The 14,042-nt window shown below is 49.5% G+C and overlaps 1 protein-coding gene across 2 annotated transcripts in view; it reads left to right on the top strand.

Moving 5' to 3' along the window:
* LOC142580044 (endothelin-converting enzyme 1-like) overlaps positions 1-14,042 on the top strand; it is a 95,607-nt gene that overhangs the window by 39,055 nt on the left and 42,510 nt on the right. For both annotated transcript variants that reach the window (XM_075690790.1, XM_075690792.1), the window contains exon 3: positions 544-826. In XM_075690790.1, the coding sequence (XP_075546905.1) occupies positions 544-826 (283 nt within the window). The remainder of the gene's footprint in view (positions 1-543; positions 827-14,042) is intronic.

Consider the following 14,042-nt stretch of genomic DNA (forward strand, 5'->3'; position numbering starts at 1 on the left):
CTACACTAAATGTCGCTTGATGGCATCATCACGTCAAACGTTACGTTACAGGACAACGGCATCGCCAAGTGACGATAGTGCATGATGACGTCTCGTGACACGTGACGTCACACGATGGCATTTTTGTCACCTGATGAAGTCATGTAATGCGTCTTGGAGAAGAAGTACAATGTGACCTTCCCGCTTCTTAGCACTGTCTCCGGTATCGGCACCCATTTTTATGTGAGCAAAGGTCGCGCATGCGGACACAAAAACATCCCGACCAATAAGAGAATAAGAGCTTCGCTGTAAAACACCATATATACGACGAGGGACTACATTGGTGACAATGTAAGTCTCACCAATGCAGGGTTGAAGACATGTGTCTATGTGAGAGCACATCTAAACTTGGTCGCACGTAAGAATAACACTTGCCTTAGTTTGTTTCACACGATACGATTCTGCTATGCGGGACGCTCTGAGAAGTTACGTCGTGCTGCTGCGGCCGCAGGTTAGCTTCACATGGTTCGTCGCTGAGCGCTTGCGGTGTCTTCGTGTCCGCAGGCGGTCGCTAGGTGGAGAGAGGACAAGACAGGGAGGAAGGCCCGTCATCGGTTCCGGCCAGATGACGCCTACTGGCGTGGTTATCTCCAAGCGGGACACTATGACGTCACACGACCAGCAGCCAGGGGCCACGGCGGTGAAAGCGCGCGACCTGTGCCCCATGGGTTCACTCAACGAGGAGCTGGAAGACCCGGAAGGGTATCCCACCTGTGGATTTCCCACCAAAGGCATGACGACAAGGAGCCATGGTCGCTTGGAAAGCGTGCTCGAAGGCCGGTCCTTGGTGAGTGTGCGAGAAGCGGACAGCGTCTACACTGTGAATCATGCAGTGGTGATACGAATAAACTATGATTTGAAGCAATTTTCGGAGCAGCGAGATTTACACTTTGAATCACTTTGGAGCAGCGAAATTTGTGACAGAAACCTTCTGAAAGCTTTCCCAATATATATTATTTTGCATTAACACTATTAGCAAAGAAACACGTCCAACAACAACAACAAAAAAAAACGAGAGGGGTAAATGTGTTTCATTTCATCTTTACGGAACAAACAATGCAGGAATGTTGGAGGCTGCATTTTGCAGTGAGTTCAGTGAACACGTTTGCCAGCATTACTTTCCTGTTTCGTTCACAATACAGCAGTAGTGCTCGTAGTTTGCGGAGACGCTGACGACTGTCAATCTTGCTGCAACAGAAGGTTGGCACCCTCTTTCAGCGGTAAAAGGCGGGCTTCAATGTTACAAAGGAGCCGCCTACAGCATAATTTAGGATGATAGACTATATTTCCGACCTGATTTATTTTTCTATATTAACCTATTTTCCTGCAAACAAATTCCGCTTTTAACGTACCTGGTTTTGCGAACTATGGGTTACAAGGGACGAAATTCGGGGCAGAATTTCGTCTAGATTTGTCATTTACAATATGTGTTCCGGCGGCTACACCTGCATCCGGCAGAGAATTACATGCAAGGTTTCGCGGTCACTTGAGTAAAAAAAAGAGAGCAGTCTTGTGTGACCTTTCGGAATCATAACCCAGTTTCCAACGAAGCTGTTGTAAGCGAGCAGCTCTTACGCGCCCGTTTCTGCTGCGGGCGTCGGCGTCACCTCTAACCGAGCGAACGAGCACAACAAAAGATGAGAGCGAACATGGCGCACAGCGGGGGATGAAAAACAGATCGTCGATGATTACGACACTCCCTGATGCGAAATTTCAGCACAGATTTGTGCACGTTTTCATTTCGCGTCTCAATATTTTCTATTATGATTATATAAGTGCAAGGTTTGCATTAGAAAGAAAACGCTGTGAGTAGCGTAGGTGGCGTGGACAGTCTGTTTCATACGGTACATTGCAAACGGAGCGAACTGTGGCACGACTGCATCACTAACAGGAGGTGACTAGAGGCAGCGCATGGCTGCCGCGCGGGCGCGATTCACAGCAGCCGCCGCAGACAGATATGCACTCATGCAGCGCTCTGTTTACCTGTTTCCATAGAGACGACGCGCGCTACTCTGGCCCTATATCCTAGCCGTTGTCGCCGCACAGCCCGTCTTTCGCGGCACTACGCGTTTCTGCTCGCGCTTTCGTTCCACCAACGACGAGAGCGGCCCTTGGTTGCGGGGAAATCGGGCCGCCGGTGGTAATCAGCGACAACACCCAAGGGCGCGCCACATCGAGCCTTACTGGTAGCCACTCGCCATTGTCCCTTGCAGGAGCAATGATACCCGTCACACATGCTGTTACCGCAGACTGACCTCAGCAGCTGACGCCTGGACGTGGACGGCCCCACACCGCACCTTCGCCTCCCCTCGGCGGAGCAGTTGATATCGCTCACGCGGCAGCGGATTCCCTGAATGCCGGAAACTCAGCGCATGCGCAGGCCGTTTACTCTCCGTTTTCCGCCGCATGCTTTCATTGTAGCCTCCTCCTTCGCTTTCCTCCTTGCGCTTTCTTCGCTGTCGGCCCCGCGAGAGCTCTCGCGGGGCGAGAGGTCTCCTTTTGCATTCCGTGCTGCGCTCCGCATTGCCTCTTCATCCTTCGCGCTGCTCGTTCGCTTGGTTACGCCGAGGTACGCCGACACAGACCATCAATGCAGGAACGGGCGCCTAAACAGCCCCTTACCAGGTGGCATTGGCTATGGTGTTAGGCTGCTGAGCACGAGGTCGCGGGATCGAATCCCGGCCATGGTGGCCGCATTTCGATGGGGGCGAAATGCGAAAACACCCGTGTACTTAGATTTAGGTGCACTTTAAAGAACCCCAGGTGGTCAAAATTTCCGGAGTCCTCCACTACGGCGTGCCTGCTAATCAGAAAATGGTTTTGGCACGTAAAACCCCATAATTTAATTTTTTCACCAGGCCTCACAGCAAATTCGGTTATACGCTGTAAGTTGTTACGCGTTCTCTAGCGTGCGTTCTGGCGCAAAACATTTTTCAAATTGGTTCAGTTATAGCCGAGACAAAAATATTTCAGTGCCGCGAGCTCATTATTTCAGGAGGCGAGTGCCACTGCCAACATCGACACTCTCTCCACTTGCCCCGTCTAGCCTCCGCAAGCGGCATCCCTTCCCTGCGTTCTCCCAGACCGGAGCTTGAGGATCGCGTGACGCATATGTCATGGGCCCCGCCTTCATTTGTTTTGCTTCTTGCGTTCTTGCGGCGCGGCGCACTTCCACTGACGGCGTCGCGCGCGAGCTGTCGCGATTGTCTAGTTTTGCGCACCGCAGGAATTTGCGTGCTGTGCACGAGGACACTTGACTAGCGGTATAAGTCAGCGCTACACGAATGCTGAGGCAGAACAAACGGATCACAGAGCAGGATCGCGCGCTGAAATGCGGTAGAAAATGACATAGTTTAGGTGCCGGTGCGCGCGACTGCGCAACGCGGGAATAAGCAGACGAAACGGAAGTACATCGCTCTTGCTGCGGTGCGAATTAAAACAAGAACTGCAGACATTCTGTATGCGTCTTTTATTACTTCTCAAAACATTAATTCGCCTATTGAACCACCAGCTTATGCAAATAACGGATGTTGCCTTGAATAATTATCGAAGTCACGTGTCCTCATCAGCAACGTCACAGCCCAAACACATGTTCGTAGGCGGACTAGCACGTATACGTCACGCTCCGGCTTGGAGCTCGGTGCCCGTGAGAAAGAAAACGGCTTTCGGTTTGAAATTTCAGCTCCTTCCGCGGCCCGTAGCGATGTAATACTTCGCAGACAAGATCATTAGCGCGCATTTTATGCACTGCGCTTGTCAGCTCAAGATGGCCAAACCTGGTGAGGGGCCCTTTAAGGAGCACTGAACCACTTTTTTATCGAAGTGTAGAAATGCATGTGAAGTGAAGATGGGCTGTTACAGAAATACTATGCCGCTAAAAGTACTTCAGGGCATTCAGCAGAAGTGGAGTTATTGGCAATCAACCACGACTTCTGCTATGCTCCCGTTCCTTCTTCGATGCCTTGCACTACAAAGGCTACGGCGCAGTGGATGTGCCCACAACGCTCCGCCTACGTGAGAAGATACGGGAGAAAAAGAACGCCGCACCTAGAATATTTTGGAACCGAATTAACTTATTGGGCAGGAAATCTGGAACAATACAACAACATATTCTATACAAAGATGGAAGCAAACTGGAAGGGGATGCGGCATCAAATTACACCCGAAAAGTAACATGCGAATATTTCCAAGGAAATGACAAGGTTTTACTGGCGGAAAAAAAGTATGTAAGAGAACCAGATGGAAAAGGAGCTGTTGCTGACAAATTTCAACTGGAAGAAAGCGGCAGAGATAATTCCGAAGCGCACAGCCGCACGGCTACACGAGGTTCCCGTTAGGCTGATTGTTAAACTAGGTCCACATAGTAAGGAAGCTTTGTTGAAAGCACTAGAAAAATGTTTAAAGGATGAGCGAATACCAGACAGTTGGCGACAAAATAGAATGAATTTTATTTACAGCGGTAAGGGGGAGAAAGATTAAACTCACTCACATAGACCGTTGACCATTACATCGGTAATATACAGGTTAAAAGTGCAGGCAATCAAATTAGAACTGCAAGCATCGGCAGATAATAATGGTATTTTGAGAGACCTTCATAATGGCTTCAAATAGGTAGGCGCATGGATGATAACTTATTTGTTCTAACTCAGTGTATTGAACTATCGAGAGTAGAAAGCTGACCGTTATATGTGGCCTTTTTAGACATTACAGGAGCGGATGACAACGTAACCGCAACATTTTGTGGGATATTATGGAAGAGGAAGGCTTAGGTGACGGTTGTCTACAGCTTTTGAGAGAGATTTAGCTAGAAAATACCGTTTCCATTTAATGGGAAGGGATGAGGAGTGAGGAGAAAGTTGATATAAACGAGGGACTGTGGAAGGGGTGCCCTTTATCCCACTGATGTTTACGATGTACATGGTGAGGATGGAAAGGACGCTAGAGGAAGGTAATGTCGGGCTTAATCTATCATACATACAGGGGGGGTGCAGTATAGTAGGGCAGCAGCTTCCAGGTTTGTTTATGCGGAGGACATTATGTTGCTAGCTAACAAGCAGAGTGACATGCAATGTCTGGTTAATATCTGTGGACGGGAAGGCGACAATTCAGGTCTCAAATTTAGCTTTAAAAATTGAGATGTTATGATAATAAATTAAAACAGTGAAGAGAAAGTGTTAATTCAGGGCCAGTAAATACCTAGAGTAAAATAATATTGTAAGTAAGATAACGAACGTGAGCGCAGAGTCAGCAGCATCGGCAGTATCAAGCCCGCAACAGAGGCTCGAGCTAGGTGATTGTGCTCGGTGCATCCTAGAAGAGGCTGTCGCTGCGAACCTCAAGAAATCTCCTTTATAAGTGTTGGAGCCGTGCGGGGTAACGTTCCACTCTACCATCCTGGAACTCCGTTCTCGGACGCTACCCTCTGCCATGCCGGACGCCGAGCAGCAGACACTTCCATCGTCACCCGTCCCTTGCGCTGGCACCGTTCGCCAGCGGGAGCCTCGCATCTTCAGCGGAACCAACGACAACTACGTTGAAGAGTGGCTGTCGTCTTACGAACGGGTGAGCGTTCACAACAAATGGAATGACTCGGACAAGCTGGCTTACGTATCATTCTACCTCCCGGGCGTGGTCAGTCTCTGGTTCAGAAATCATGAGAGGGATATCCGAACGTGGTCGGCGTTCAATACGTCGCTTACAGAAGTATTTGACCGACCCACCATCAGGAAACTGCGAGCCGAGCAGCGTTTGCGTACTCGCGCACAGGACACGGGTGAGACATTAACCAGTTATATAGAAGACGTTCTCGATTTGGGTGCAGGCGTGTGAGCGCTGCCATGACGGTAGCGGAAAAAATCAGGCACGTCATGAAGGGAATCGATGATGACGCGTTCCATATGCTTCTGGCCAAGGATGCGCTCCCTGTTGGTGACGTTATCAGCTTGTGCTAGAGCTATGATCAATTACGTAAGCAGCGAGCTCTGAGAAGGCGACATCCGACACCAAATGTAGCGTCACTATGCAGCCTGACCACAGTCCCCGAACAAGCCTCCCTGATAACCCAAATCAAGGATATCGTCCGCGAAGAAGTCGCATGGCAGCTATTTCTGGTGTCCATCACTCAGGAGTCTGCCAGTCCTTTGCCGTCTCATCTCCGTAATGTGATCCATGAAGAGGTCGCGGAAGCGCTGCCGGCTGTTCACCAGCAGGATGTCGTGACTACACCAGTCACTTATGCAACGGTTGCTGCAATGGCCTCTCGCAGTGTGCCCGTGCGTCGCTTCCAGCAGCCTGTGCACCGCCCTCCCCCTCCCGTGCCCTGGACCACCGAGGCCGTCGCTAACCCGTGGCATAAGCCGGAAAATCGCCCTATATGCTTCGCATGTAGGTATCCCGGTAATGTCGCAAGGTTCTGCCGCCGCCGATCGCAGGCGTTCGATGACGATCGACGAGCGCCTTATGTGCCGCCTGATCCAAATGCACCTTACGGACCCTTCGACCCATCACCAGCTCGCTCCCAGACTGATCGCCATCCTCGCTTCGAACGCCTCCGATCACCCTCCCCACGCCGCCGATTGCTTTGCCCTATGCGTCGACGGCCTGTTTCTAACGAAGAGGGAAATTCGACGACGCAGTTCCCGAGGCAAGGACTGCGCAAGTGTCGACATGCCGAAGCCCTCCTCCTTTACCTGCCAATGCCATTGATGTGTTTATCGAAGATGTCGCTACAGTCACCCTCGTCGATACCAGTGCCGCTATTTCAGTTATGGATGCCAGGTTTTGTCGCTCGCTTCGTAAAATGACGACGTCTCTGTCTGGATTGTCGCTTCGAACGGCGAGTGCTCAACCGATTCGCCCTACCGCTGATTGTACTGCCTGTGTGACCATACAGGATGTTTTATACACGATTGAGTTCATAGTTCTTTCATCATGCTCCCACGCCGTTATTCTAGGATGGGATTTTCTATCACGCCACAATGCCATCATCAATTGCGCTCGGGCTGAGATTGAACTTTTTCAACTTGGTGACTTGGCGTCGGTCCATGCTTATCCTGCCGCTAAAATTGTCCTGGAAGAAGACACCTGTACTCCCCCGTGCTCTTCAGCATTTTTACCAGTCTTCTGTAGTACCATATCCGACGGGACGGCTTACTTCGCGCCCTCTCATCACTTTGTTACCCAAAAAGCGCTTCCCTTGCCCTTTGCAGCTCTTGACCTTGCCGCCGGTGTCAGCACGATGCCCATTTACAATCATCTTTCATCGCCGCTATCACTGCTCCGCCGCGAATGCCTAGGTTACGTCGAGTCGGTCGATTCAACACGAATTGTCTCCGTCCGCGACGATCTGTCTTCTACTGCCGTTCATGAAATGACTGCCTTCTCCGTACCCGACTCAACATGGACTGGTGTGTTCAGCCCATTCATCGCCGAAGATCTGACGCATTCGCAACGATCTCAACTCCCCGCAATCCTTCAGCACTTCCGCCGTTTTTTTGCCGTTGCGCAAACTTCTCTTGGCCGTGCATCCACGGTCGAGTATTACACCAACACTGGCTCTCATTCACTGCTGCGACAAAGATCATATCGCGTGTCCGCTACGGAACGTCGCGTCATTGCAGACCAGGTCGATGACATGCTCCGTCGAGGCCTCATTCAACCTTCACAGAGCCCATGGGCATCTGCGGTGATCCCCGTCACAAAAAAAGACGGTTCCATCCACTTCTATGTTGACTTTCGACGGTTAAACAAGATTACGCAGAAGGACGCCTGCCCATTACCACGCATCGGTGATGCTCTGGACTGTTTGCAGGGAACCGAGTTCGTTGGATTTGCGGTCAGGCTACTGGCAGGTTCCGATGGCCGAGGCCGATCGCCTGCAAACTGCCTTTGTTACACCAGACGGCTTGTATCCATTCACCGTCATGCCTTTCGGACTTTGCAACGCGCCTGCTACGTTCAAAAGAATGATGGATAATGTTCTGCGTGGCCTCAAATGGAAAATCTGTCTTTACTATTTTGACGACATTGTGGTGTTCGCGTCTGATTTCGCAACGCACTTCTCCGTCTCCAGCACGTACTTACTTGCTTGACCAACGCCGGGTTGGAACTTAACCTGAAGAAGCCGATTTGCCGTTCGTCAGCTCACAATTTTAGGCCATGTCGTGTCAAAGGAGGGCATTCGCCCAGATTCCGAGAACCTACGTACTGTTACTGCGTTCCCAAAACCTACCACTATAAAAGAGCTACGTAGTTTCAGCGACCTCTGCTCTTACTTCCTGTGATTCGTTCGAAACTTTGCGTCAATTATATCGCCTCTCACGCAGCTCCTTGGTGGAACTAGAGATCTCTCATCATGGTCTCCAGAGTGTGATGACGCCTTCACAACCTTGCGCCGTCTTCTCACGACGCCACCCATTCTTCTCCATTTTGACTCTCAAGCGCCAACCAACACAGCGCCAACCTGGCCACACAGAATACATCGTCGCATACGCGAGTCGCACGTTAACCAAGGCGGAGACGAATTACAGCATTACGAAAAAGTAGTGTTTGACCATTGTGTGGGCGCTTGGCAAGTTTCGCCCATATTTGTACGGCCAAATCTTTTGACGCAGTCACCGACCACCACGCACTATGTTGGCTGTCGACGCTCAAAGATCCATAGGGCCTCCTTGCCCGCTGGGCATTGCGAATCAAAATATATGACATCCGCGTGGTTTACCGTTCCGGGCGAAAGCACTCCGACGCTGACGGGCTATCGCGATCACCGCTTCCCCGAAGGCCAGTCACGACTCCTCCTGCGAGTGCACATTATCCTCTCTGGACGTTGACACTATCGCTGCTGCACAGCGTAATGAACCCTGGACTGCATCTCTGCTCGACCTTCTCTCGGATACGTCGAAAATTCCAGCGTCACGTACGCTTTGGCGCCAAGTTCCTCATCTTGCGATTCGAGACCAGCTATTGTATCGACTCAACTATGCACCTGGTTACTCGTCATTCCGAGAATCTTGCGATCAGAGCTCAGCTGCTCACCGTTCCACGTCGACCCTCAGTGTGGCCACGCAGGAGTCTTCAAGAACTACGAAAGACTTCGACACCGCATTTGCTGGCGGGGAATGTACAATTTCGTTCGAAACTTCGTCCGCTCTTGCCATGAGTGCCAACGCCGCAACGCGCCACCGCACAACTCCGCGAATGAACTCCAGCCTTTACAATGGCCATCCCGACCCTTTGATCGCTTAGGCATAGATCTTTACGGGCCACTTGCGTTGGCTCCTACCGGCAACAGGTGGGTAATTGTTGCGGTAGATCACTTAACACGTTATGCGGAGACTGCTGCTCTACCAAATGCTACAGCACAAGAAGTCGCCAATTTCACACTTCGCTGTTTTCTCCTTCGTCATGGAGGTCTACGTGAACTTTCAAGCGACAGAGGCCGCCTTCTTGTCTGATGTCATCGAACAACTGCTTGCTGAATGCGCTATTGTTCATCGTAAATGCACTACGTATCACCCACAGACTAAGGTACCACGGAACGCTTTAATCGAACTCTTAGTGACATGCTCGCCATGCATGTCTCACCTGATCACCCTAATTGGCACCTAGTTCTTCCGTTTGTCACCTACAACACCGCGACTCAGGCCACTACCGGATTCTCACCCTTTTACGTTCTTTACGGCCGTCATCCTACGCACACAATTGACACCGTTCTGCCCTACCGGCCGGACCTATCCGAATGCTTGCCGATCTCGGAAGCCGCCAGACACGCCGAAGAATGTTGCCAGCTGGCCCGCCGATTCACCTCGGACGACCAGAACCGTCAATACGGCCAGAACTCGACTCCCACTTTTCTCCTGGGCACCCTCATCCAGGGGCGTAGCCAGGGGGCTAATGGTGCTTCAGCTTCAACCAAAGCAACCCCCAGCGCCGGAAATCATTCTGGATTTTATCTAGAATGTCTTGTTTACGCTCAAAAGAAAAAAAAAGAAACATTTCACCGCGAACATTGCGAACTCGGGCTGGATTTTGCGGCAACACCCATGCACCGGGAGTCACATAACGCAAGCAGCCCCATCGGAGCACAAAGTTTCAAGGGCGTTTTGATGGCGAGCGGGCTCGTAGGGGCATCTAGCGGAGACCGCAGAATCTACAGAGCGCATGGATGTCAATTCCGAAAGTTTATGGGTATAAAGTTGTCACAAACTTTTGATGTGAAAGGTGCATTGACATTTCCAATGTTGTGCTTGAGATATTCCATTGCGGAAGTTTGTGGGTTTAATGTTGTTATAAACATTTGACGCCAAAGGTGCATTGATTTTTCTAGTCTTAGATCGGAACATACAACGAAGCAAGCCAAATCTACACACCATCAGACAAGTTGACAAAGCACGCAGCGAGGTCCGATGAGACGAAGCGTTATGGTGGTTCATTTGTGCCGTCATGTCGCATAAAAAATATCATCATTTTTTTTTCACGTACGCCAAAGCATCCATGTCAAGACACTAAATCCAGCCAGGGTAACTACGTTCTTATTTATTTTTTCTACTTTGACTTTTACTCGCGACGACACATTGACCCTCTTCAATTTCTTTATTCTCGCTACCCTACCCGCGGGCTGCCGGCCAGAGCCGGCCAGAGCGCATGCATTTTTCTCGCTCCGACCACCGCGCAGCGCACTTCGGTGCGCGTATGGCTTTCTCTGGCCAAGTGGATTTTCACCTGGCAGAGTTTTGGACGCCTTCTGGCAAGCAGACGAGAAAAAGAAACAATGGTCGCTCACCGCCATCACTGTGAGGACACGACGGATTGCACCGTGTTCGCTTGAGCGCAACCTCTCCGGAAAGTCTTGTCTCGCCGGTGTAGGATGCCGAGGAGTATGCGTGTGGTTCTCAGTGGACCAAGAGTCTCACGTTTCCTTCGATATTCATTCGGTAGCCACATTAGGTGTCCAAAGAAGGCATTGGATTGTGGCCAACATACTCTCCTCTGCGTTTCTTTTTTCATTTTGGCACCCCCGCCCCACATAAGAAAAAAAAAATACATTGTTGCGGGGTAGCGAATTGTCGCATGGTGAAAGTTCGATATTGTTACTTCTCCCTTTGCGGAAAGTAATCGGCCACGAGACCCTTCAGTTGCCGGATACTCTTATATTATTGCGATAGCAATTAGATGGACACTCCAGGCGCATTCTTGCTGTCGCCGGCGCCATCATGTTTCGTATGAAGTCCGAGAGCGATAACATCGTGACCGCGCACCGCATGCTGTACGTACGAGTGAAAGCCTAGGGCGGGGGGCGGAATGGGTGAGCCAACGATGGTGGCTCAGTCTTGTGTGCGCAAAGGAGAAACGCGGGGAGCAAGCGCGCCGGCGCGCGATACAACGGGGGGAATGGATGGAAGGGGGGCGGGATCTAGGATTCCGTGAATCTGTGAATGCATAACGTGTTTATTTGCCTTGTTTGACGCATTATATACAGTGACTTTTTCTTAGATACGTAGATTTATTGGAGACTTATAGGTATATTTAAATATCTTGTTGCGAGGTTTTCTGTGTACGCACAGCTAACTTTCTTTCCAGTCACACTTTTTTGCCCTTTATGAAGCATTTGTATATTCCATTGTATGTTCGCATTTTTAATGAACGAGGACGTCAAGTGAAAGTAAGCCTACCCACCCCGCGCAATAATGGTTCGGTTTATTATCTGCGAGGCATGCCCGTAGCTCGCATTCATCTCTCATTTACAAAAGTGGCATGAATGTATGAGGGTAAATGTTCTTTAATGCTCTCATACACTGGGTTGAACATGGTTGCATAACGTAATGGACGCTTCCTAAGTTGAGCAGCCCGGTGCCGGGAGATTTTTACAGCTGAAGGTGTTTCCCAAAAAGAAATTAGTCGTCGTATGGCTGCCGTGTACGTTGAACATTGCATTTCATTGGCCACTGTGAAGCGTTAGAGCAAACGGGTGAAAGAAGGACGTGAAAGTTGCAAATACGATCCAAGACTGGGCCAAAGCCATCGTGCAATCACCGCCAACAAAATTGCAAAGGTTGGTGAGCTGATGAGACAAGAACGGAGGCTAAGCATCAATGAACTGGCAGAGCATGCGAACATGTCACAGTTCGGTGCACGCCATAATTCGTGAACATCTCGGTTATCGGCTCTTGCGTGCGCAATGGATGCCCAAGATTTTGATCAACCGCCAGAAGAAGGTCCTGCGCTGCCTTGACTCATCTGATCCGGTGTCAGAATGAGCTTCACAACTTTCTCTGCAGTTGTGACCGGGGGCAAATCATTGTGCCGCTACTACGAGCCTGAAACACCACGGCAAAGCTTACAGTGGGAACATTCATATTCACCACCACCAAAGAAAGCAAAGGCCGTCATTTCTTCCGGGAAGGTGTTGTTGACTTTTCTTTTTTCGATCGTCAGGGGCCGTTACTGATAGAATTTGCCAAGCCAGGCGAGACTGTCAATCGTTTCCGATATTGTGAAACGCCGGATCGGCTGCGTGTCGCAATCAAGAACAAACGACGCGAAATTTGACGAATGGGGTCATCTTGTTCCACGACGTGGCAATGGCATTGGGCTGCTGAGCACGCGGTCGCGGGATCGAATGCCAACCACGGCGGCCGGATTTCGATGGGGGCGAAATGCGAAAACACCCGTGTACTTAAATTTAGGTGCCCGTTAAAGAACCCCAGGGGGTCGAAATTTCTGGAGGCCTCCACTACGGCGTGCCTCATAATCAGAAAGTGGTTTCGGCACGTAAAACTCCATAATTTAATTTTTAATTGTCCCACCAGAATGCCCGTCCCCACGTCGCTGATGTGGTTAATACAAAACTGGCAAGGTTCAAGTGGGAAACGCTGCAACATCCACCATACAGCTGAGACCTGTCGCCTTGCGACTTCCACATTTTGGCACAAATGAAAAAAAAAACAGCTCAAGGGAAACAGATTCATGTCGGACTATGACGTGAAAGAGTCAGCGGCAGATTTGTTGAAGCAGCAACCTAAGGAGTTTTATGAGACGGGAATCACGCGACTCATTAGTCAATCGGACGAATGCCTAAATGCCCATGGAGGCTACGTTTAAATAAAGTACCCCGTTTGTCATATATTCGCATTGGCTCACTCACATTTGACTCGCCCTCGTATATTTTGCAGAACGGCTTTATATACGTGCTCTCTTTTGGGACAATGATTTCGGTGCAATTACTCACGATACACGACCGGTGACAGCTGCTCCTGCGTAATACAATGTAATAAATGACAGCGTCATTAAGATTTTTCATAGGTCGTTGCATATGTACAAAAATATAAACAAGGTTCTTGAATGACAAAGTTTCATTAACATAATTGTCCCCAACTTGTTCATTTCATGGGCCTTACATTTTTCATGTCAGTGGCATGCACTCCTTTGCTGGTTTCGAACTGATATAGCTTTAAAGTTCGTGTGATATTTTCTTATTAAATAAACAGAAATATGGAAGCATTGATATCAGTTATTCTTGGCACAATTTTTGGCACATACGAGTATATTTTCTTATGAGAAAATATATATTTTACTTGTTTTGACATTGCGTAGCGTTCAAGAATTCGTTTACAGCATCTTTCGCAATAGCAATGCAGTTATTCATGCATTTGGTCCCTCGGCAAATTGTTTAAAAAGAAGCCTTAGCTCGGACCCAACTCCGACGCGGCCTATTCAAATACATGTAAAACGCAGAAACGCTTTTCTGAGATAACTCCTGGATCGCTTTTAATTAAATTTGTTGCATTTGAGAAAGAAAGTTAAATTCCAATGACTGTTGGAAGGAGAATTTCGATTTAGGGCCTGAATTTCGTTTAAAATATTTTGAAAAATTCGGAGGTACGAAACAAATAGAAGCACGACGTTTACAAACTAATAGCTCTGCACCAAGAACAGATATCGCGGTTCTGTGAACGGCATATATCATAAGAGTCAAAGCGGACAAATTTGGTATGTCAATTGGTATC

Source organism: Dermacentor variabilis, chromosome 4, assembly GCF_050947875.1.
Source record: "Dermacentor variabilis isolate Ectoservices chromosome 4, ASM5094787v1, whole genome shotgun sequence".
Classification (NCBI taxonomy): domain Eukaryota; kingdom Metazoa; phylum Arthropoda; class Arachnida; order Ixodida; family Ixodidae; genus Dermacentor; species Dermacentor variabilis.